Raw genomic sequence first — 26,063 nt, 5'->3', positions numbered from 1 at the left:
TTTGATATTTAGAATCAAGTAGAAAAGAAAACTAATCTGAAAAGTATTTAAACTTGTTTTTGTTTTTCATTTACATTTGTGACCAGCTCAAAAACAATTTTAAGTAGATTTGTTTATCCGTATCATCTACTCATCGTCGCACTGTAAAGTCTTTTATTTCTGGCTAATTAAAACACTAAAGGACTCCTACCATGCATCTTTAATTGTGTATATACTACTTCAGGCAGAACTCACTATTTATTACTAAAAGTTAATGGCTGAAATCCAGGCCATACAATTGATTCTAGCAGGGCTAGGATTTCACTCCATGTACGTTGTAAACTGTTTAAAAATGTTATAGTAAAGAGTTACATTGCTGGGCACTGATTCTGGAAAGGGTATGTAGATTTAGGACATGATATTGTAATCCTTGTATTTTCAGATTCTCATTAAATGCCTGACAGTTCTTCAAGAGCTCCCAATTAGTACCTTACAAAGGAAACAAGCAGGGTGTTATGAGAGTATTCAGCATATGATAGCATGTTCTTCCTTTTACACAGCCAAGGTATTTATTTTATTATACTTATGACTATGGACTACAGTGCCAGTAGATAACACTAGAAATCTTTACATAAAACTTCATCGTGCTAAACTGTACTTAAAAATACTAACAGGAAGTTTGGCATTCTTGAACATGACTTAAACAGTGTTCTGAAAATATTTCTGGACATATTAGTGCTGCTGTTTTCACATTGTTATATTTTTCAAATCAGAAGTTTTGTTAAGTAGTTTATTGAGGAATGGGGTCATCTTGTTTATTTCTTACTAGATGAAATCAGTGACCTGTTTTAATTTATACTGTGTGATACTTAGATTTCATGCACCTTCCATTTTATAATTAATTGAAATATACATTTAAAATACCTTAATTGTGATCATAAAATGGGGTGTTAATTTTTTGATAGTGCTAATAAAAAAGGAGTGCCTAATAAGAAACACAAAACTTGGCATGGAAATGACAGTGGTACATCCTCTGGTTCTACTATGTTAGAAGATCAACTGTTTTGCATATAAATAACTGACATCAGCCCTAATTTAAATTCTTTTCTAACTGAACTTATTTAGCACCAAAGTTATAAATGCAAGTGCCTCATGTCACTCACTCATTTATATTTAAGGCCATGATTCAAGTGTCCTGATTTTCAGAGATCATTCACATCTGCATTTTTTTTCATTTCATTGGAGCTGCAGGTACTCAGGCTATATACATATATTAAAGAATAATGTAGTGCTTGTAGGACTTTTTTCTCTCTTTAAGAACTGCCAATCTAGAGATGCTAGATTAAAAATGTGTTTTTCTGATAAGTCTGAGGTCTTTCTGTGACTCTGAGAGAAGGCAGGCTTCTTCTAGTGCTGAGCTGTCTTTAGCTTAAAGTGCCTTAACAGACTCCCTTTTGGTTTCCTGGAATGTTGCTGCTGCTTTGATTCACTTAAACTAGTGTTCCCTTATCCCAGTTTGGCAGAAGTCAATTTCTGCAATTCTCCTCAAAGGACCAGATCCCCTCTACCACAGGTCAAAGAAATTTCTTTTCTATTTCTTGGTAAAGAAGTATTACACTACCAAGTCCTGCGTCTCCTAGAACCTGCTAAGAACATTGTCCAATTCTTTAGTACTATTCAAAGGGTTATAAATAGTAGTAGTGGCTAAGCCCTCGACCTCAGGACTAGTGCTTTTTGACACTGACATTCCCTGTACCAGCTCTCTCAGTCCTTGGAGCAGAACCAATATTTATCACATGGGAGATGTAACTATTTCTGCTGTGCCTGTATCATTGCTTTTTGGTTTAATCAGTGCCTCAAAGTCAATGCAGACAACTTCTGCAATATTAGTTAGAAAGCCTGCCCCAATATATAATTTCAAGCTCCAATAAAGTCTTCCCAACTTCTGCAGGAGCCAGTCTTCAGACTTTAGTGTTTGGAAAGGGAATTTGCCATCTTACTTCTGAAAAATACCATTGTATGACCTTGTATGCATTGGAAAAGGAGCATGCAGGTAGGCCTGTGATAGTTATAAACAGTTTATTTTTTGGGTAGGACCACTGGTATGGTATCTTCTTCTATAGTCTCACCCCCACCCTTAGCTTTATGAACATAACTCTTGGGCTTAAATGGAAGTCTGCTACATCCTCTGCATATTTGATCTTCTCAGATCACTTTCCCCTTAAAAAGCATCCATTATTGAGCAGTAGCAGCGGAAACATCCTATTTCTTTTCTTGAGACTGCACGTTCTCCATTTTTTTTTCTTTAGTGGAGGACCTGGATTGCCAGATTAAGGAGCTCCAGGCAACAGTGCAGTGGCTGTGCACCATTAGAGAGGGAGAGCAGGAACTGGATGCCTACTTCATAGATTTCATAGACATTTGGGCTGGAAGGGACTCTAAAGAATCATTGAGTCCAGCACCCTGCCCCAGGGGCAAAAAATCAGCAGGGATCATAGGATCCTAGCAAGATAAACATCCAAATGTCTTGAAGGCGTTCAAAGTGGGTGCTTGAACCACCTCCGGCGGCAGTCTATTTCAAACCTTGGGGGCTCGGACAGTAAAGAAGTTCTTCCTTATGTCCAGCCTGAATTGGTCGCAGTGGAATTTGTGACCGTTCAATCTTGTCATCCCTTGGGGTGCTCTGGTGAACAGACATTCCCCCAGATCCTGGTGAATACCCCTGATAAGCTTGTAGGTGGCTACCAGATCACCCCTGAGCCTGTGCTTTTCTAGGCTGAAGAGTCCCATGGCTCTCAGCCTCTCATCATAAGGTCTGTTTTCCTGACCCCTGATCATCCATGTAGCTCTCCTCTGGACTCTCTCAAGCTTCTCCACATCCTTTTTGAATTGTGGAGCCCAAAACTGGATGCAGTACTCCGGCTGTGGCCTCACCAAGGCCGAGTACAAGGGGAGAATGATGTCCTGGGATTTGCTTGAGAAACATCTATGGATGCAAGCCAGTGTTTTGCTTGCTTTACTAGCCACAGCATCACATTGAAGGCTCATGTTCATCTTGTGGTCAATCATGACACCCAAGTCCCTTTCATCTGTAGTGCTGACCAGCGTAGCACTGCCAAGCCTATAAGGATGCTGCAGGTTTTTTCCTCCCAAGGTGGAGAACCTTGCATTTTTCAGTGTTAAACACCATCAGGTTCTCATCTGCCCATTTCATGAGCCTGTCAAGGTCAGCCTGGATCACCCTCCTGTCTTCAGGTGTGGATGCTGTACCCCAGAGTTTGGTGTCATTGGCGAACTTGGCCAGCCCACTGCTAACACCAATGTCTACATCATTGACGAAGATGTTAAAGAGTATAGGCCCTAGGACAGAGCCTTGAGGGACCCCACTGGTCACAGGGCACCACGATCATTGACATCCATTAACCACCACCCTCTGGGTCCTGCCGCGGAGCCAATTTCCCAGCCAGCAGATTGTGGTGAGGTCGAGGCCGCAGTTAGCCAGTTTTGCCAAGAGGTGATCATGGGATATCAGATTGAAGGCTTTTTTAAAGTCAAGATATATGACATCAATCTCTTCCCCCGTGTCCAGGGGATAGGTCACCTGGTCGTAAAAGGAAATGAGATTGGTCAAGCAAGACCTACCTGCATTAAACCCGTGCTGGGTATCCCTCAGGAAATTGCCATCAGCTAGTCTGTTAAGGATGGCCTCTTTGATAATCTTTTCCAAGACCTTCCTCAGGATAGAGGTCAGGCTGATGGGCCTGTAGTTTGCCAGATCTACTTTCCTCCCTTTCTTGAAGATAGGCACAACATTGGCCTTCTTTCAATCTTCAGGCACTTCACCAGAGCACCAGGAGTTCTCAAAGATCTGTGCCAGGTGGCTGAGCTCTAGTGCTAGCCAGCAACTTGAGTACCCTTGTGTGTAAACTGTCAGGGCCAGCTGACTTGAAGGTATCCAGCCTGTCAAGGTGTTCCTTCATGAGGTCAGCACTGATGGAGGGTAAGGAATCTCCCTCACCCTGGCCTCCATGTCCCGTAGTGGGCAGGGGCGTCCATGGGACTGGTGAAAAACTGACGCAAAGTACCCATTTAGTAAGTTTGCTTTTTCATGGGCATCAGTTGTCAGTTGTCCCATCTGGTTAAGCAGGGGTCCAATGTTGCCCTTGCTTTACCTCCGGCTCCCCACAAATCTAAAAAAGGACTTTTTATTGTCCTTGATATTTGTAGCTAGCTGGAGTTCCATCGCAGCCTTGGCTTTTCTGGTTTGCTCTCTGCAGGTCCGGACCAGTGCAGAGTATTCCTCCTTGGTGGTGGTTCCAGTCCTCCATCCTTTGTAGGTCTTCCTTTTAAGACGCAGGAGGTCTCCTAGTTCCCTGGAGAGCCAAGGGGGCTACTGTACCCTTTTGCTGCCTTTCCTTTGAGATGGGATAGACTTTGCTTGTGCATCCAGACTCACTTCCTTGAGGAGCAACCACTCGTCCTGAACTCCCCTCCCCTTTAGGTTGTGGCCCTTTAGGGCCTCACTGACAGGCCTCCTTAGCTAGCTTGTCAAAGTCAGCTTTCCTGAAGTCGAGGACGTCTGTATTACTGACTGACTTGCCAGCTTTATGGCGAATAGTGAAGGTGATCAGCTCGTGATTGCTGTCACTCAGCTTCCCTTTGATCTTTAGGTCGCTGATTAGGTCATCCCTGGTTGCCAGTACCAGATCGAGCAGTGCTTTACCTCTCATCAGGCCGTAAACTTCCTGCATCAGATAGAGGTAATCCATGCATGAGAGAGAGGTTTGTAACCACTCGGATTTGGCTGAGCATTCCTCCCACGAGATGTCTGGGTAGTTAAAGTCTCCCATGACAACCATACATTGGGAGCACGTGGCCTCGGCCAATTCCCTGGTCAAGGTCTTGACCCTGGGTAGGGGGTCTGTAGTAGACTCCTGCCATAGTATCCCTGTGCTGTGTTCCCCATGGATTTTAACCCAGAGGGTCTTAAGTCTTCCACCATGGGTGCCAATGTCAGCTTGCAGGGATGTGTAACTTTCCTTGATAGAGAGCTATACCCTTTTGTCCGTTTGATCCCTCCTATACAGGGTATAGCTGTCTGTACCTGTGGCGCAGTAATGGGTGGAGTCCCACCAGGTCTCCATTATCCTTATGACATAGTTATTTGCGTTCAACAGGAGGACAGGTTCCTCCTGTTTGTTGCCCAAACTGCTGGCATTTGTGTATAGGCAAGGCAAGTGTCCCCTTGGGGGCCCTGGCCTTGCCTACAGTTCATTCCAGGGCTGGGGCAGGGGTGGGTTCCTTTACGTGCCCTGGCCTGCTGGCTTTGCAAGGGTTGCCAAGTGGGCCAGCAGTGGCAGTAACCCCACATCCCCCGGGGGGCTTAGTTTAAAGCCCGGTGGAGCAGGTCAGCCAGTCTGGCTGAGAAGAGCCTCCTCCCCAGCAGAGAGAGGTGGAGGCCGTCCCTTCCCAGCAGCTCACTGTCTCTCTCACCAAAGAGTGGATTGTGGTCATGGAAGCCAAAGCCTTCCCAATGACACCAGCGCCGTAGTCTTTGGTTCACTCCCAAATCCCAGTAGTGTCTCATGACCCAACTGGGAGCGCTCTGAGCCATGTCATTGGTGCCCACATGGATGAGGAGCATAGGGTAGTGGTCAGTGGGCTGGAGGAGTTTAGGGATCTTCTCCGCAATGTCTCGGATACGGGCTCCCGGGAAGCAGCAAACTTCCTGGGCTAAGGAGTTGGGGATGGAGTTTCCCACGACAAACACTGTGTTTTGTCGTGGGGAGAATGGGGGTGGTAGCTACAGTAGTGCCTGTGTTGCCTGCAGGAGCTGGCAACTCAGCAGGCTCTGCTGGGGCTGCAAGAGGTTCGTACCTGTTGCAAAGCTCCAGCAGGGCAGGGGCCTTGGAGTGGCAGGCCTTGGGGCCCTTGGCCACCTTGGTCCAAGCCCTGGGCTGGACAGTGAGGGAGGTCCTCAAGTCCTCCCTTGTCCTGGAGGGAGACTGTGGTCTACCCTCTGCCTCCCGGGGGAGAAGGGCCTCCTAGTAGGAGTTGATCTCCTGCTCATAGTCCTTGATGGTGCATAGTCTCTGGACTGTGGCCTGGAGCTCCTCCAGCTGGCACGCCAGAGACCCCAAAAGGGAGCAGACCCCACAAGGGGAGGTGGCCATGCTCCTGGGCCCCAGAGCCTGAAAAAGCGACAGGGAGCCCCTGGATGGCTTCCAGGTTCTCCACCAGATGGCTGACAACTCCATGGCAGACGTGAAGAACCGCTATGGAGTTCAGCCAGGGGTTGCCTGGACAAAGGTAGTCACCAGCCCTAGGAGGCACTGCACCAGGGTGACCATTCCCCTGGAGCTGCACAACTGTTTTGAACCCCTCACATCAGCAGAGTCAGCTGGGCCACTGGCTTCAGCATGTGAGGATGGAGGGCCAGCAGTAACTGTGCCCAGAGGATGACGCAGAGTAATCGTGGTGGGTGACTCCCTCCTGAGGGGGACTGAAGGAGTGATTGCTGCCCTGACCCCTTAGCCCATGAGGTCTGCTGCCTCCTGGGGCTCATGTCCGGGATGTAACTGAGAGGATCCCCAAACTCATCCAGCCCTGCAGCCATCACTCCATGCTACTCATCCATGTGGGCACAAATGATGCGGCTCAGAACAATCCTGGCTGGGTCATGAGTGACTATAGGGCTCTGGGGGGGCACACAGTTTTTTTTTTTTTCCTTGATCCTCCCAGTCACAGGCCTCAGAAGGAGAGATGTATCGGAAAGGTCAACAGGAGGTTCTGGTGATGGTGCCATTGCAAGGGGTTTGGCTTCTTTGACCACGGTCCACACTTTAGGGAGAGAAGCAGTGGCTTGTTGGAGAGGGATGGCCTCTACCTCACCCTGAAAGGGAAGAAGCTCTTTTTGGCCAGGATAGCTGACCTACTTGACAGGGCTTTAAACTAATATCGTCGGGGGATGGGCAATCAATTAACAGTTCTAGTCCAGGTCGCGACAGCCACAGTAGTAACAGACCAGGTAGCCCAAGGGAATCCACTCTGAACACAGCCCAAGGAAAAGTCATGTCCCAGCGCACAGGGAAGCCCAGGGCTTCTCACAGCAGGCTCAGCTACCTGTACACAAATGCCAGGAGTTTGGGGAATAAGCAAGAGGAACTGGCCCTACTCCTGAATGACCATGATTATGATCTTGTAGGGATAACAGAGACCTGGTGGGACTCCACCTATGACTGGTCTGTAGGTATAGAAGGCTATACCTTGTACAGGAGAGACCATGTTGGGAAGAGGGATGGGGGGGTGTAGTGCTCTACGTGAAGGAGCAATACACTTCCCTTCAAACTGAGTTTAGCAACCAAGGAGGGTTCCCTTGGTTGCTTGCTCCCTCTGAGTTAAAATACAGAGGGAGCAAGGGGAAGGGGACATAATTGTAGGAGTCTATTACAGACCTCCCAACCAGGAGGAAAAGCTGGACTGAGAATTCAATAGGGAACTGGCTGAGGCTGCAAACTCCGGATGTCTGGTTGTCAGGGGGGACTTCAACCTCCCTGGTATCTCATGGAAAGAAGACATGGCCAAATCTGACCAGTCATTGTAGCTTTCCTCACATGCATTGATGACCTCTACGTAACACAAAAGGTCTACAGGCCAACTAGGGGAGAGGCACTGCTGGATCTGGTTCTGGTCAAAGGGGATGATTTGGTGGATGATCTGAGACTTGAGGGGAAACTTGGTGACAGTGACCATGAACTGATCACTTTCTCTGTTCAACGCAGGGTAGGCAGGTGCCTCAGTAAAACAGAAATCCTCAATTTTGGGAAGGCCGACTTTCAAAAACTCAGGAGACTGGTCAACCAGGTACTTGGAGACCATGGCACTTTAGGAAGGGGAGTCCATGAGGAATGGTTTTTCCTTAAGAACGTAATCCTCGAAGCACAAGGAAAGTCTATCTTATCCCAAAGGAAGTGCAGTCAGTGGGCTAGGGTGTCCCCTTGGCTCAGTAGGGAACTTGGACTTCCTGAAGCTAAAAAGAGAAGCTTACCCCAGATGGAAAATGGGGGTCATCACCAAGGAGGACTACACAGCACTAGCCTGCACCTGTAGAGAGCGGACCAGAAAAGCCAACGCAGACACTGAATTCAGGCTAGCCACGGGAATCAAGGACAACAAAAAATCCTTCTTTTGGTATGTGGGAAATCAGAGGAAGAACAAAGGCAACATTGGACCCCTGCTAAATCAAATGGGGCAGCTGATGACTGACTGTCAGGAAAAGGTAAATCTCCTAAATGATTACTTTGCATCAGTTTTCCATCTGTCGAAAGGGGTCACCCTGTCAGATAGGATACAAAGCATCCAGGGGGCAGAAGATGGGCCTACAATTGATGGGGATCAAGTGAGGGAACACCTCGTAAGAGTCGACATCCACAAGTCCATGGGCCTGGACGGTATGCACCCGAGAGTCCTTTAGGAGCTAGCGGACATCATAACATGCCCTATGGCAAAGATATTTGAGAATTCATGGTACTTGGGAGAGGTACCAGAGGATTGGAAAAGAGCCAACGTGGTCCCAATCTTCAAGAAAGGAAGGAAGGAAGACCCAGGGAATTACAGACCAATTAGTCTGACATCCATCCCTGGAAAGATCCTGAAGAAAATTATCAAGGGTTCCATCAGCAGCAGGCGAACAGAAGATAACTTTGAGTGCCAGCCAGCACGGCTTTATTGCTGGAAGGTCTTGCCTGACCAACCTTGTCTCCTTCTATGACCAGGTGATGCATTGCCTGGACAAGGGAGACAAGGTTAATGTCATATATCTCGATTTCAAGAAGGCCTTTGATTTGGTCTCCCATGATGTCCTCATGGCTAAGCTGGAAAACTGTGGCCTTGACCATCTCACTGTCCAATGGCTGGGGAACTGGCTCCAGGGTTGGACCCAAAGAGTAGTGGTTGATGGGAGCAAATCAACCATGCATGAGGTGACTAGTGGTGTCCCTCAGGGTTCAGTATTCCAGCCAGTACTCTTCAATATTTTCATTAATGATCTAGATTTGGGCATCAGATGCAGACTGGCAAAGTTCGCAGATGACACTAAGCTATGGGGAAGGCAGTGACACTGGAGAACAGGTTGGGTATACAGGTCAACCTGGACAGGCTCGCAAGGTGGGCAGACCAAAACCTGATAGCCTTTAATGCAGAGAAATGCACCTTGGGAGGACAAACCAGCATCATACTTATAGGCTTGGCAGTGCTATGCTTGCTAGCACCATTACCTAAATAGACTTGGGGTTCTTGATTTGACCACAAGATGAACATAAGCCACCAGTGCAATGCCATGGCTGGCAAAGCAAACCAAACTCTAGTGTGCATTCACTGATGAATCTCAAGCAAAACCAGGGATGTCATCCTCCTGCTCTACTCAGCCTTAGTGAGGCCGCAGCTGGAGTACTGCATCCAGTTTTGGGTCCCCCACTTCAGGAGGGATGTGGATAAGCTTGAAAGAGTTCAGAGGAGAGCCACCTGCATGATCAAAGGCCAAGAGAGCAAGCTTTATGAGGAGAGGTTGAGGGACATAGGACTCGTCAGTCTAGAGAAGAGAAGGCTCAGGGGGGACTTGGTGGCAGCCTATAAGTATGTAATGGGGGGTGCACAAAGATCTGGGAGAACAGTTTTTCACCAATGCTCTCCAAAGGATAACAAAGTATAATGGCCACAAACTTCTGGGAGGCCGATTTAGACTGGACATGAGGAAAAACTTCTTTACGGTCCGAGTGTCCAGTGTCTGGAACAGACTCCCCCCAGAGGTGGTGCAAGCACCTACTCTGGACTCATTCAAATGGCATTTGGATGCTTATCTTGTGGGAGTTGTTTGACCCCAGCGGACTTCCTGCCTGTGGCAGGGGAGCTGGACTCGATGATTTTGGGAGGACCCTTTCAGCCCCGAAAGTCTATGAATCTATGAAAAAAATACATCCGCCCCATCATCAAATTCTGAAATCACTCCAACCCACATAGCATCCTCATCACTGGATAAAACAGCTGCACTCCCAGTGCTTCTCCACCTTGTCTGGTCTCTGAGAGAGTCCCCTGAAGCCAGCCCAGGCTTGACTTCTAGAACAGTGGGGAAGGCCAGGCTCCTTCCTGCTCTGAGACCTTGGCCTTTTGGTTTCTCACCTTCCCAGGTTGTCCATGGCTCTGACATGGGGAGCAAGCATCCAGTTCCGCACTTGACAAAGAGGCCTCACCTCCTGTTGGGGTGACATAATGCAACCCATAGTTCTAAGCAGCACAGCAGACAGTCTTTTCAGTAAAGGCACTGATTGGATCAAAGGCTAGCCAGCCAGTTTTTCTGTCCCTACCAATGGTGTTAAGCCATCCCTCTGTCTCCAATCCAGCTCACAGAGCCCTGAGCACCCCCAAAGATACTCAGCTGTTTCATATCTAGTCTTCTAGCTCCCCAAAACAAGTGGAGGCACTTATCTCAGTCCCAGATTCTTCTGGCCAGGAACTGCCAAGATACCCTTTTTTCAGTCTGCTCTTTCATTGACATGTTTATATCCTTTGGGCAGCTCCTGGGTGTCCTGAATCTCCCCTTTGTTGTCAACAAAGCCACTCAAGATCCTGTTGATGCTAAGGGACCAATTTGTCTCATCCTCCATGGGGCTTAACACTTAACCCTTCATTCTCTGTGCACAGGCTAATGAAGTATACTGAGTCATACCTCTTGTGGGGTAAGATTGAGTGTAGGAAGTATCTGAAGTCCCAGACTAAAGTGTCTGGAATGGAGGATGCTTGCCTGTAGCATCTGGGGGGATCTGAATCCCAGGACCTCTGAGCTTGTTTGTGCACATAGATGCCTGCCAGTGGATTTGGGAGTATCTGAAGTCCCAGGGTGAGAGCCTGGGATGGAGGATGCTCACCAGTTGTTGCACCATACATAATGTTTAGAATGATTTAAGTTCTGCCTGCTCAATCAATATGGTTTTTGGAACTATTGCATTTTGCTTAATCAATATGATTTGGAACTGATTTAGCTGATTTGACCTGGAACAGGAAACATATTAATAAACCCCCCCAAAATAAACGGAGTCATATAGTGTTGTATCAACATGAACACAGTTAGCACAGAAATTTCACAATAAAACTTTCAGTCCATTCCACTAACTATACCCATGAATGATGGATCATAATTAGTGCAACTCTAGGGCAAACTCCAGTCTTGATGCTACCAACATGAAGAAAAAAGACAAGATAACAAGTTATTTCGGTGAGATATGAACGTTTATTCTCATCTGGCTCCAAATTCTGTATTTGCCACTGTGGCACAGGAAAGAACTAAGCAGCAGGCTTTAAAGATTACTCTGAAGAACAAAGAACCAAAGAAGACTGGATTTAGTAAGTAGAAAGGGCTATTCATCTGCAAGCTTGCAGCATTGCATAGTGAAATATCAAGTTCTTCTCTCTTCTTATGATTATTTTGATTGGCATAGATCTTTGGAAATTCTATACAAGATTCTGCCAGATTCTAGACAACATTTTAAGTCATTGGTCTTAGATGGCCAGGTGACAGTAAAGAGAGACTAAAGAGACTAGGTCTATTCAGTTTAGAAAATAGATGATTGAGAGGGGAAGAGAAAGTAAATAGGGATTTATTATTTACCATGTCTCACAATATAAGAACTAAGGGTCACAAAATGAAACTAGTAGGTAATAAGTTTAAAGCTAACAAAAGGAAATTATTTTTCACACAGTATGTAATTAAAATGTGGAACACGTTGCCAGTAGCTGTTGTGGAACCTGATAGTTTAGCCACATTTAAAAAAGGATTAGACAAATTCTTGGAGGAAAGGGGCATCAGTAGCTATTGAGCATGGGAGTTAAGGATACAGCCTCTGAATTAGAACTTCCTATAATTTAAAACTTGGAGACTGCAAGTGAGAGAGGAATAGTAGAAAATCCCTGTTCATACCCTGTTCACTTTTCCTTTTAGCATTCACCCTCTACCACTGTGACACAGGATACTGGGCATGGTGGACTGATGATCTGACCCAGTGAATGGCAGTTCCTATGTACTTAGGAATACTGTGTTTTTCTTGAAAGCAGTATCAGATTTTTATCCAAACCAAGAATGTCAAACCTCCAGTCCATGGGCCAGATCTGGCCCATGGAGCCATTCCATCCAAACCATTAGGGTACTTGCTAGCCAGTAAATCTCAGGGCATTGTTAGCTGGAGGCCGGAATTAGCCACAGAATTGAGGGCCACTGGACTTCATTGGACATGGCTCTCAGTGCCAGGGGAGGAGCATAGGCTGTGCTCACACAGCCGTGCTTGCCCTGCTGCTGGTTGCACAACTGCTAATGCTGCTTTTGACATGGTATATAATTGATTGGCCTACTGCCATTTGCCCTGCTGCTGCCCCACTGCAGCCACTGGCCCTGCTGTGACTGCTACTAGCCCTGTTGTCTAGATTCTACTCTGATCTAAACTCAACACAGTTCCTTATTTTTCCCTAAAAACTCTTTCATCCAATGGTATAGCAATTTTAAATATTTTAGATGAACTTGGGCAGACTTGGCTCAGAATTTCTAAGTGGATGTTGGTTTTACTGAAGTGTTATAAATTAGCTAATCTAGAATACCTGAGGCAGATTATTTTATATTTCACAAGGCACTGGAAGTTTCTGCACCTTCCTTCAGATTTGTCCTTAAAGCTCTGATGTATGTAAGGCAGGTGCTTTGAAATTGATACAACCAACATTATTCCATCCTGCAGGCATCTTAATCTGAAACTCATTTTAGCAGAGCTGTTGGCAGTCTTCATTTAGTTAGGCTCACAGTGTCCTCCTCCACTGATTGACTATGGTTTGGGAACATGAATCAGATATAGACAGCCACTCTAGGAAGAAAAAGAAGTAACTTTCCAGTACAATAACCATAGTGCTTAGAAATGTGCTGTTCCACAACCGATCCTCCTTTCCCCATTACTGCTGAGTCTTTTGTATGTGGATATAGTACTGGAGAAAGAACGGAGGGTCAGCTGGTTGTGCAGACCTGCCCCCCCTGCTTCATACCCTCAGACTGGGCGTTTCAAGGGCATGGAGGGTGCAAGAGCTACCAGTGGATACTGTTGGCTTAAGTTCTCTGATCTCCAGTGAATAGGGTAAATGCGTACCAGAAATAGAATATGTAGACAACACATTTGGAAGAACGTCAGTTGTTGCGCAGGTAAGTAACCTCTTTTTCTTAATTATTAGATATACAGATACTGAATTTTAATAATTGGGTACTAACCCTGTAATTTTAATGTATTTTGACAGTCATAAATAATGATGGACAGTGTCTAAATGTTATATATTATGTAAAAATATTTTAACGAATGGATGTTTAACAGGTGCTACGTTCATGGCAAGAATATGAACTAGCAATAATTATTACTAACTATGGGAAAAAGTTGTTGGATTCTTCACAAACAACATCCCGTGATCACTCTGGAGTTCTAGATGGTGAAGAAATGCACATTGACACAGATGCAGAAGATGAGGTAATCACTTTCTTTCGTATAAGAGCACCCTATCACAATAATTCAGATATGAAAAGCTGTATATAGGGCTGCAGTAATTTAAGACCAATTCCTTATTGTTCTCATGGGATCCTAATTGGGATTTAGGTGGAATGTAGCCACCTAGGTTCCAAAAAGTGTTCCAAGGCAACTCTGCTTCAACACCTACAAAAACCTTTAGGTAGGTAGATTCATTAGGTGCCTCCATTTTGCCTTGAAAATTTCCCTAGATCCCTGGAATGTACAAAAGCTGTCCAAATCAGGCATCTAAGAACCTAAATCCCACCTAATGTGTGTTGCAATCCAGGTAATATGAGAGACCTTTAAAATGTCAATGTTCCTGAGCCATGTAGTATCTATAATGCATACCTAGCACTTGATTGATATCAACAACATTGAACATGGCATTCACAGCCACTCTCAAACCTTTCACACAATAGCCTTGTAGTTAGAGACCTGGGTTTTAAGACTTCCTCAGCTTGAGAGGGCCCAAACTGACATCTGCTACTTCCCAGAAGTATGACTTTAGGCAATAAAGTGAGGTACCTTCCATTTCTCCTGTGGAAGCTGGGCCATTGGACAGCTAAGGCTGTCATAGTCATGATGCCAGAAGGAGAGTAAGCAAGAGAAAATTTGTCTATGTAGCCTAGTGGTGAAAGTATGATGCTGGGAGAGAGTAATACTGGGTTAAGCACATAAGAACAGTCATACTAGGTGAGACCACAGGTCCATTTAGCCCAGTCTCCCGTATCTTATAGAAAGAATATTTTATACATAGCTGTCTAGGCTTATCTATTGTCTTCCCCTCTTCCTTTACAGCTTCCCGCATTCAGAGGCCTAGGAAGTTCTAATCTGCACCCTTAACTATAACGGTTGTACCCTTTAACTGTAATGTTTAATACCCATTGGTGGACCTATCCTCTATCAATTTCTCCCATTCTCTTTTGAACTTGGTTAAATTATCAGCCTATACAGCATCTTGTGGCAATGAGTTTCAAAAGTTGTTCTCACATACAAAAGAAAGTTCTTGTTCACACCATGTATGTTTTAAACCTTCTTCCTAATAATTTCTTTGTATGATCTCTAGATTTAGGGTTCTTTTTCCCAGTTGCTGGTGTTATGTTTTTAACCAACTACTTGATTTAAAATGTTCAGGTTGTGCAGTCAGGCTCCCTCTTATTTGTTCTTGCTTTGGCTCCATGACTCTTGCACTTTTGACTTAACTGTGACCCAACTCAGCAATGAAGGAGGAGAGTGTTTCTTTAGAGCTGAAACTTCATCTTATTCAAGTTTCTCTTTTGGGATCTTGACAGCTCTCCTCTGGGAGGCCCTGAGTTAGATGCCTTAGGAGCAGCAGTAATTCAGACCCCTCTCTCCCTTTGCCTATAGTATTTCCTATTGTTTGACTGTGGACACCTTCCTACTCAGCATCTAGGTACTCTGCATTGGCCTTTGGAAGCACCTAATTCTCAGCATTGTGTAGGGATCCTAGGTTCATAAATCTCTTTGGATCACCCTCCTGGGGCAGAACACCTAATTTTTAGGTTTGCAATGAGGTGCCTATGAGAAGAATTTGACTCTGGCCCTTGAAGTCATTTATGGATATAGTTTAACACATCAGGGAGGCTATCCACTGAGGATCACTTTTATCCACCAAAAGTTGAAATTCATTTTACCCAAACAATTGGCATAGTTGTATACTGGCTTTCACATTTCACCTTCAGGAATGATCCAGAGAACTGGGAAATTAAAAATTGAAATAACTGCTGAGTTCAAGAAAATGAAATTATCCCAAGTGTATAGAGCTAGAAAAGCTTTGCATCCTGTTGCTGCTGCTCCGCAGTGCAGAGCAGGGGCTGGCAACCTTTTTGAGCCAGGGCCTGGAACAACCCCGATTCCAGTTTGGCCTGGGCCAGGTGGCTTTGGCGGCATGTCATCAGTGTGAAGGGTTTGTCTGCACCCAGGTTGAGGCCAGGCAGCTGGGAGTGCATTGACACTGCCACTGCTTCTTCCTGCCCCCTGTACCCATGCTGCAGCTGGGCAGCAGCTTCCAGCTGGTGGGGAACTGAGCTGGGAGTGGGCAGCTGGGAACTGTGACCACACCGCTGCCACTGCCATTTCTCTTGTCCTTTTTCTGCCCCCACCCCCTTCCCTACAGCAAGGGTGCAGCTGGAGGCTGCCCAGTCCTGACTTAGTTCCCCACTGGCTGGTAGCTGCACCAGGCTGTAGCCAGGTGGCAGGAGAAATGGCAATGATGTGGATGCAGCTTCCAGCTTGCCCAGCCCCAGGCAGAGCCTGTGGGCTGTATGCTGCCAACCCCTGGTCCAGAAAAACTCTTGTCAGCACTTTTCCCTGCACCAGTGATGCTGTCTCCTATGTTCAGTGCTGCAAATTTGGAATGATGGCATGAATTTTCATACTTGAAGTTATTCCTTACAGAAAATATTTCTATTGGACAGAACAGCAGTTGGTACTTTAAATGTTAATTCTGCTTGAATTAGCCTGTGCAGGGATATTTGAGGGATAATTCCTCATTTGTAGCTGCATACTATTAATATTAATAATAGTATTATAGTAGTGCCTCAGGATCCCAATAGAAATCAGGCTTCCTTTATGGTTGGTACAAACATAAACAAGTTGAAGTCCCAGCCCTGAACAACATACAGTTTAAATACAGAAGACATTAGAGGCAGCACAGAAGCAGAATGAACAATGTAATGATATATAAATGTCATGTTAGTTCTCCCACATTTTGCTCTTTGTTTGTTTTTCTCTTTATTTTAAACTTTATGTGGGCTTTTTGGGCGGAAATTAACTGAAAAGAGAAAAAATAAGGTAATAGAAACATATAAAAGAAAGAGAAGGGGAGCATGTAGAGCAGGGTGGAATGAAACAGAAATAAAGAAGTGGAAGGAAAGCAGGAAGGAGTACAAACAAGCACCCAGTCGGCACAGGGAGATGAGTATTTTGAGTGATTAGTGTACAAACTGGTCAAACACTGGTGACATCAACGTCCAGGTGGTCCTGCTGCTTCAGTTGCTTTTTTCTGTTGTTCCCAAATGGGTTTCTGGATCCTAGCATATCTTTCCCATCTACATGTTGCTGCGTGAAGGAGGAGGGTTACACTGGCTTTAACGTCCCCACTCCTGGGATCTCCCCTGCATAGTTCACAAACTTCCAGCAAAACTATTTTCAATGAAAAATCAGGTTTCCAGGTTGGTTTTTTTTTTCTTGAAAGATGGCTGCTTTCTGTGGGACACTGGTGACTTTTTGAATATGTCAGTTAGTGACCTCTTTGCTGTCATGAAGGAGATGGGAATGGGTTCTTTTCTAGGCAACTGAGTGTCACTCAGCCAGGGAAGAAACTTAAAGTGCCAAACCATTACATTACTAAGCTCTGAAGTGGATTTAAGGCAGGGAGGGGAACACCCTTAAAACTGCCCACTTAGCCTTATAAAAACGCTTCTTATAGATGAGAATAGGCCATTTCAGCAAACCGTGAGGAGCCAGCCAGCTGCTGAACAGATATAATATAAGCAGCTTGCCACCCTATCAGAACTTGACAGATGGGTAGAAGATCTGTCCTTGTTCCTTTCAGTTCCCAAACAAATACAGATCAGTTTCCTTCCAACAGGGGAACCACCTGAGTGAGCCACAACAGACTGTCTAGAGCATGTGTCCTCAGACAGTGAGGAAGAATTTGAAGCCCATGGGAATTTATTTCTATCAGGCCATTCAGTAATGTTTTGTTATATGATTTTTTTCTGCAGCAAGTTTAGGTAGCACAGGCTGCCATGTATTCAGGCTCTCAGACTGGGATTTCAACTCTGACAAGATCATAAACCATTTTAGTTTTTCCTTTTGGTTAAATTTTTATTATACTCAACTAATTCAGTGCATAGTCTGTAAAGCCCTGTAAATCACAATTACATATAATGTTATTCCATAGTTAATTCTCAAGGCTGAGGTGGAAAAAAAAATCCATCTTCTATGTAATTTTGTTGGCTTCAGTGGAATTTTGCCAGGGATGAACCATAAATAATAGATACTAATCATTTATTACTTGTTATTCTTAGAGTGCTTGTAAGAAAACATCACAAGCCGTCGCAGTTGAAAAGGCAACTGAAAACTTAACTGCTCTGGAATCCAATCTTCTCAAACTGACAAAACCTGGTAGATATTTTAACAAAATATTTCTATCTTTTCTATGATTTCTTATGGCTTGCTGCAAAGAATGCTTTTCCCAAATAGTACTTGTGGGTTGTTTGTTTCTTTTTGAGAGGAAAATTAAGGGACATAATGAACAAAACATGATTTTTGCCATCTTATTTACCTTCCAGTAACACATGGCATTGCTTTAACATTTCCACCAATATTAGCTCGTTCCTGATTAAAAAAAGATTCAGACAAGTTTCAACATTCTCTTTATTGGTTACAGTGGAATTCTATGCTGCATCCTTAAACCAATGGTTCTCAAGTTTTTTAGGTTTAAGGCACCCTTAGATAGGCTCACAGCACCCCTCGGAAAAGGCCAGCACTTGGTTTTCCACTTGTTTGTTTGTTTGTTTGTTTTTACTATAGAAAAATAACAAAGCAATTCTTCTGTTGCAAAGAACTTAGAAAGACAGGTCAGAATGTTTTTAACACTATCGATTCCTTAGTGTTTGAAATCTTTAGGTTTAGCTTGTGAATCATATTTGCACACCTAATGGTACAAACATTGCGTAGGACCCCACAAGTTTTCAAGGCATCCCTTTAAAAGAGTCTCTGCCATTAACTCTCTGCATGGTATTTACAGTACAATCTAGTTTGAGAATATAATGAACTGTTTCTCCTGACCCTTACTTTCTTGAAGGAGCAGACGAGCGCATGTAGAGGTATGTCTAACAACAGTTCTCAGTTTTATTTGGACCACACTTATTTATGACCCCAAGCCTGTATGATTATTAGAAATTTAAAACCAGCAAGTGCTCCTTACCCTTCTGAAATGATCTTATTACCCATTTGACATTATAACTACTATTTTTAGAAATGCTGTTGCAGAAAATTTTGTGGATTGAGGCAATATAGATATTAAATTTTAAAGATACAATCTTTCAGAGTTCATTAGAAAACTTGAATCATTGAAAGTTTGGTCATTATTATCTGAAACATATAGCTACTTCATATCCTGGATCAGATTAAGTATGGATTTTCTCTCTCTCTTGCTTGAATTGAAAGTATGTTTCTGCCATATTTGAATATTCCTTTCTTTGTGTATCAAACATTTCCTGTGCCTACTGCTTTTCTTTTTATTTAAAGGGTAAATGCGTGCATAGGGAAAGCAATCTACTACTCTATATTGGAGTAGGAAAATCCCCTCTTTGGAGAGGCTCTGAAACTAGGGAAGCACACACAAGTCACATTTTCATTTCCTTCTCTTTTCAGCTGCATATCAAAACTCTTCTTTGGGGATGGGAGCATAGAAATTATCTGACAGTTGCTGTCCACTCAAGTACAAAAAAATTGAAAAGCTCAGTATGCAGAGTTTCTCTGTACTAGGCCTACTATACTCCTAAAGAGAATAATCCCCTGCCAGGGCTGACCTTGAATTCTGTAGGGCCACAGGTGGCTCTTCATGCAGCGCAGCACAGTGCAGGGGGCACCTGGAACGCAAAGCTCAGTGGGAGGAAGGGGGAAGGGAGCAGTGTAACGACGTGGAGGCTGTTGTACTGTGCAGCCTGGAGGCCCTGCAGCCTGTGGCCACTCAGAAGTTGGACAGTAGTTCAGAGCAGGATTGGACAACATAGATTCATAAATTGTAGAGTTGGAAGGGACCACAGTGGATCATCGTGTCCGACCCCCTGCCCCTGGCAGGAAAGAGGACTGAGGTCAGATCGAGGTCCTGACCAAAGTCGGACCGAACAGACCATCTAAAATCACTGGTAAATGTCTGGGCTCAGAGTTGGCCTTGGGAAAATGAGTCGGAAGGGACCACAATGGATCATCGTGTCCGACCCCCTGCCCCTGGCAGGAAAGAGGACCAAGGTCAGATCGAGGTTCCTGACCAAGGTCAGACCTAACAGACCGGCTGGTAAATGTCTGGGCTCAGAGTTGGCCTTGGGAATATGGTGCTCTGGGCGAACTTGTATTTTGGCACCTTTTCCCCAGTCAGTGGTGCTGCTGCAGGCAGAGGCAGGTGGGCAGGGATGTGGGGCACAGTCGGGCAGGGAGGTGGAGGAACATGATATGCCAGGTCAGCAGGCAGGTGGGCAGGCACCACTGCTGCTGTGTGGGAGCAAGGCAGGCAGACTGGAGCAGGCACCATCTGGCCCACGAGTGTCCAGCCTGGCTCTTCCTGAGCAGTGGCTGGAGGCAGGGGGCGGGCTGGGCAGGACACTGCTCCTCCTGTATGGGGCAAGGCAGGATGGTGGGAGAGTGCTGCTGTGAGCACTGGCTGCCCACACACACACACACACACACACACACTTGTGTGTATGTTTGGTGTACCCCTGACCATGGCATCATGGATGATCACCTGCCCACCTCTAAGGCTGGCTCTGCCTAGGCTGCTAAGAAGCTACTATCATCGCAGTTGGGAATCTTTGTGGCGCTGAAGGGAAGTTCCCCGGAGAGTTGAAGTATTTTTGAAAGAGTTACAGATATATTTTAACATTTCAATGCCATGCAACTTAAAAATAGGTAGATCAATAAAAAAAAAATGTGGATGAAACATGAACATCTTCAGGCTTAAAGTGTATGTTTTTGTTTTCCAAATTTTTATAAGATTAAGAGAAGGTTTTGAAATGGAAATCTGAGTCAAGCTTTAAGTATAGAATCTGTACTGATGGTTCGCCATTAGTTAGTAGTCTTCCCCTTCCATATCTGTGGCAGCAAATATATAGTATGCATGAAAATAGCTCTGTAGCAAATGTAAAAGTTAAGTGCAGAGATCCAATTAAATACATGTAGCTCATCTACACCCTGATCCTGTAACTTGTTCTGTAGATGTAGATGCCTGTGCTCATGCAGAACAAGTTGCAAGATCTTAATGAGTTTTGTAAGTTAATTGAAAATTAAATTGTTCATTTCAAAAGATACTGTACCATATAAACTCCTTGGAAAATTAAATTAGTGGATGAGTCAGTTACAGTAGAATGCATTTTCATCAGCCATGGTATGTGCCGTAAATGCTTGATTGTTAGGTTAGTATTGAAATATAGTGCTTGTCAGTAAATTAGGGGGGTGTTTCTGAAAAAAAATTGAAATACAGAAAATTTTCATCAGAAAAGATGAAAATGAAAAGCATTTAAAAATCCTCGATAGGGTGACTTAGAATGAAGGACATGATACAAAGTGCTAGAAGAGTCCCTGTTGACTGCATTAATAACAAATACTAGATGCCAGGATCACAGCTATGTTAACAAATATAGATAAGTGGTTTAGCACAATATATTCACCACTACAGCATGTTATTAACAAATATAGTGACAAAAGCCACTTTGTGAGAAATTCTTATGGGTGGATCAACACTTGCAGCATCCCATTGATGACTGTCTAAGAGGGAAATGAGGAAAAGAGTAGAGTTTGCCTGATTAACTGGAAACCTGGGAAACCATCTAGGTTAGCACAAAGAATGATTCAGGCTTTCTTGAAGATTTTCTCAAATTAAAATTTTATGTAACCAGTATTAGATCCCAAATGCTTATTCAAAGCTCATCTCCTCAAATTTAGCAAATAGGGGTAAAAAACCGAAAGGCAATCTTTTCTATTCCTTTTTCTATAGGTACAAAATGTAATAACCAAAGCAGTATATTTAAAGAGCTCTCATCAGTGGTGGGCACTAATTTTCTTCAGTCATTTGGACAGTGTAGGCAAATGTATTAAGAGGGTTGGTGCTTTCAGTCAACATACTGAAATTCTTATAGCTTTTATTTTAATGGATGAATGGACATTTTTAAGATGATGAGAATCAGATGCAGTCTTCTGTTGACTGACTTAAAGAGCTTGCAGTCATAGTACAAAGACAGTAATTTAATTGAATTAATAGGAACTACTAAACAAGACCCAGTTTATAGTCATACATGGAAGAGATTTGTATTGTAACACCTGAAACCTTTATGTCTTTTTCTTCTTTCTTTGTGCTTTTTCTTCTTTCCTTGCACTCCCACTTCTTTCCTCTTATTCTTTCCATACATTCCTAGTTCTGTCTTATTTATTTTTTGTTACTATGAAATGATTGTTATATATGACCTTTTTGGCCATATAATGTATTTAGCCTCTAAAAATTTGAGTCTTTTTAATAACAAAAAAGTGGCTGGAATAATTACATATTGCTTTCTTGCTATATCTCCATTAGTTATGCCTTGCTCTGTATCCCTTTAAAAAATCCTTCATCTTTTTTAATTTCACACACACACACACACATCTCATGTCACTGGTGGATGGGCAGGCAAAATGCTGGAACATTTCCATAACTCCACCTTCTTTTCCAGGATAAGACAGACATTGTTATCATGGCTCCTAGCCTTGTGATCATTGATATGACCATTCCACTACTGATCTCAGTGACCTAGCATAACTGTTGCTTCCATGAGTAGGAAACATATTTAAACAACTTGGGAGCACAGAGTAAGAGCAGGAGCCAGAATCCATACCAATGGATTCTCAGCCACAGAACCACACTCCCTTTTGGCTGCATAACTATTTCCCTCTTGGCTACTGAGTAGACCAGCTCCAATAAGAGAGATAGAGGGTTCTCTGGACCCTTCCTAGATTGTGTCCTGGTGATTAGGATGCTTTCTTAGGAAGTGGGAAATGTAGTTTTAAAGAGGAAGACCTGTAATCTGGGTCTCCCATTCCTGGATAAGTGCCCTAATCATTGAGCTGTTTGGCTGAAATATATCATGTAGGTATCACCCTCAGAGTTAGCTTTAGAATATCAATGCAGCTGTGTATGGGGGCCCTACTGAAAGAATAGGAGAGAGCTATATTCTTTCCGGGCTGGATTTAGAAAGGTTGCCGTTGGCCAAAATAGGAGAACTACATCAGGGTAGATTAGATTTGGCCTTGTATGGTACACTAGGCTGCACATTGCAGGAAGAGGAGAGCTATGCATCTCCTTGAATAAATTTGCATTTCACTCCAAGGTAGGACATGCAAATTTTGTACAAGCTTTTGAGAAAGACTTAGAAACGATTAGGATTTGGCCCTTAGCCTTTTTCATCTGTAGCTGGACATTTGTTTCTCTTTTCCTGAAAAAATTAGAAGGAAAGAACAATTGTCTTTCTTAAATATTTGGTACTTTAAAGTTTGAAAGCACTTCTGATAGTGAGAAATTATGTGCTTACAGAAGATGTCTTACAGTCTTCAGTAGTAAGAAATAGTTTATATAGTTTTGTTACTTGCTGTCCTGATGGTTTGGATTTGATTTGATCATCAATCTAGGTACTGGATCTGATCTCACAGGACAAGAAGATCCTTTTTTGCTGTATCCTTTAATTTCTTGTTGGTCAACAAAGAATGCCTATAAAGAAGGTAGGACAACTGGATTTAATTCTAAAATCTTTTCTTTAAAAGTCTTAGACCGCGTCCAGACGTGTGTGGCTGTGCTGTATGCGGTGTGGCAGACACAGCTGCGGTGCCACATACCACACATTCAGTTCTCTGTGCTGCAAAAAAACCCCCAACCAGGGTGTGACAGGGGGGCCTCCCGGGGCCGAACTCTATGGCCCGCCCGCCTGTCACCGTGACAGCAGGCCTACTCAGGGCCAAGCTCCTCATGGCCCGCCCACCTGTCTCTGGGCAACTGCCCGCTCATCTCGCCCGCCACGCCTTTGATGATAATAAGTTCAATTATGATGATAATTGAGCGGGAGGCTGCCCTTCGACTGCCCCGATGCCCAGGGGCGCTCTGCGGCTCCGACCTCCCCTACTACCGCAGCCCAAGCCTCGCAGATGGCATCATGGTGTTCTTCCTCACCGGCCCCCGCACTGGGCCCCAGAATCTTCTATGCAAGACCCCACTATGGTCTTCTCTACTCAGGCGGCCACTCCGCCGCCAACTGGGCTACCTCACCCACCCGAAGCCTTGTTCCCCTCTCGGGTGTGGTTCCCCCGGAACCTTCGGCTACCTAGCCCTGGCCCACCTCAAGGCCAGTCGGGACCCCAGGCCCCCGGCTCTTGGGCATCCCTCGCGGTGGGCCCCCGGCTCTTTTGACCCTCACTGGTCCTGGCCCCAGCATGGGCCAGTCGAGGGGACTCTCCCCTTCGGGCTGGGTCTTTCTAGCCACTCACTCTACTCCTTGGGCCTCACCGTGCCACTACTCCCTTCCTCCTAGGAGCAACCGCGGCACCTCGCCCACCTTACTCCCACTCTCGGGGTCCGCCCTCTCTGGGCCCCTCACAAACATTGGTCCTCTCGGCCCTCATAACACTGGCCCTCTCGGCCCTCATCCAGCTCAGGGGTCACCCACCCGGTGGTGGTGGGAGCTAGGGATTAAGGCGCCCCGACCCGCCTTTCACCGGGGTGGTAACTGGCCTGGCATTTCCTGGGGGCTCCCACGCCACTGAGAGCCCCACCAGACCACCCACTCCCGGCAGGGTGCGGTTTCAGGTCATGCCCAGGACCAGGAGCCTCCTACCATCCCCTTGCAGCTCCCCCTTACCTCCGGGTCGTACACAGCAGCCCTAAGGCCAGGCGATGTTGCTGCCTGACCTCCTGCAGCCAAACTGCCTGGTTTATATAGGCCTCAAAATGGGTGCCGCAATCAGGCACCTGGAGGCTGCCAGCTCCAGGCCCTTAAAGTGGCAGGAGCACCCTGTGCTCCGCCACACAGGGGTACAAAAAACAGCTGGAAAAAAAAGCAGAGTGGAGCATGCAGTAGTAGCATGCAAAGCTGGAGCCTGGCCGGCCGGAGCCATACTCTGCTGTCGGCCAGGCTCCACGTGGCAGGAGCTATGTGGCTGCAGCCCCAGAAGGCCCCCAGGATCCCAGGTAAGGCTGCTGGGGTCAGACCAGTGCCGGGCCCACCCTCTTCCCACGCCACATGGGATACTTGCTGTGTGCCAGAGTACGCGTGGCACAGGCATTCCCCCAGCGAAAACTAGCAGCAGCACAAGGTGCACCACCGCTAATTGTCTCTGGGGAACCAAATGTCCACATGGGTCTGCATGCAGCTTAGCGATCGCTTTTGATTTTATTTCATTTCTATTTCTTCAATGTTTGTAATAAGCTCTTGGGCATGTGATTTTTTTCCCCCCAACATTTTGTCTGTTTATTATTTGAAGCTAAAGTAGTTTTGAATGTCCCTCATATCTTCGTATCTGAAATCCATATAATATTTGCAACAAATTATGACTTTAGCTAAAAATATAAATCTTTTTTCATTAGCTCATGAACATGAATATTTTGATGCAGTGTATAAGTTTTCTGAATTTTTCTTCTAGAGAGTCCTTTTGGTAGTGCAAAATATGACTTCCAAGTGAGCGAGGCCATTTTTTAATAAAACAAGAATTTAATTAAGAAGATCAAGTTTGATTATATTTTTAAAGTTAAAATTTGAGGGTATAAAATCTGGTTTATGCTACTTTTTTATTCTTAAAGAAGTAGAATTCAAGGAATTGAGTAAGGCACAACTATAAAGTAACATAATTCATTGCATTCTTAATACTTCATAAATAAGGATTAGTAGTTTCTTTGGCTTTTAATTTCTAGGTGGCAATGTTACAACTTGCTGACAAATGATAATGTTGTGCCCCAGCCCAAGTCTGGGTTTGTGCCCGGTATGCAAAGGCCAATAAAGATACCAGGGGTGAAAGTATAAAGAAGATTTATTGCTAGCAGTAAAAGGTGCAAGCGGAATAATTTCACAGAACAAGCACACCAGATTTCTAATTCTAAGCCCCTTTCATACAGGGATTTTAGACCTTCATAAGCATCCTTGTTTGCTAATTGGTTATAAAGGAGTGACGCAAGGAGTTCTTTACTGAGCATGTCTCTATACCTGTGTTTTAGCTATATATCTCATTAACATACATGTATGTTTCATTAGCATACTTTCTCCCCACCTAGGGGCGTGATTTTTAGTATTTTAATGAGCTCTTTGACCCAGTTCTCTGATTCTGCTTTTGTTTTCAAGCCTCCTTTATCTAAGACTGTCTCCTCCTTATCATTGCACATGGGCATTTGTCACATAACATTCACTTTTGCTTGGGCTTTGCATAGTAGTTTCTAGGTCAAACCTCACAATAATAAAACTGATATAGAGTTTACAAAACATAATTGAAATCTGGAATAAGAATTGTGCGAGTAGGTCCCTACGCTACCACTATTCTCATTGCAGGAATCATTCATGTGATTTACTCATTCAGTAAATACATATGCATTTGTACTGCTTTATCAATGTTTTTATGTCACTTGTTCACTAACTCACAAAATTCAAATTTATATTTAAATCCACAAAAGTTCACAAAAGGTCTTGTAGTCATTTAGGGCCTTATCCAGTTTGGTTCTTTAGGTGCCTAAACAAAACTTAAGTGGAA

At 44.6% G+C, this 26,063-nt stretch overlaps 1 protein-coding gene across 6 annotated transcripts in view; it reads left to right on the top strand.

Moving 5' to 3' along the window:
• The window catches only part of CFAP54 (cilia and flagella associated protein 54), a 250,254-nt gene that overhangs the window by 87,187 nt on the left and 137,004 nt on the right, over window positions 1–26,063 (top strand). For all 6 annotated transcript variants that reach the window (XM_019480938.2, XM_019480941.2, XM_019480937.2 and 3 more), the window contains exons 27-30: window positions 422–544; window positions 13,374–13,523; window positions 17,618–17,714; window positions 22,968–23,057. In XM_019480938.2, coding sequence (XP_019336483.2) covers window positions 422–544; window positions 13,374–13,523; window positions 17,618–17,714; window positions 22,968–23,057 — 460 coding nt within the window. The remainder of the gene's footprint in view (window positions 1–421; window positions 545–13,373; window positions 13,524–17,617; window positions 17,715–22,967; window positions 23,058–26,063) is intronic.

Source organism: Alligator mississippiensis, chromosome 4 (genome assembly GCF_030867095.1).
Source record: "Alligator mississippiensis isolate rAllMis1 chromosome 4, rAllMis1, whole genome shotgun sequence".
NCBI classification, from domain to species: Eukaryota; Metazoa; Chordata; order Crocodylia; family Alligatoridae; genus Alligator; species Alligator mississippiensis.
Note: the sequence above shows the minus strand (reverse complement) of the source record. Positions and strands in the feature narration are given on the sequence as shown.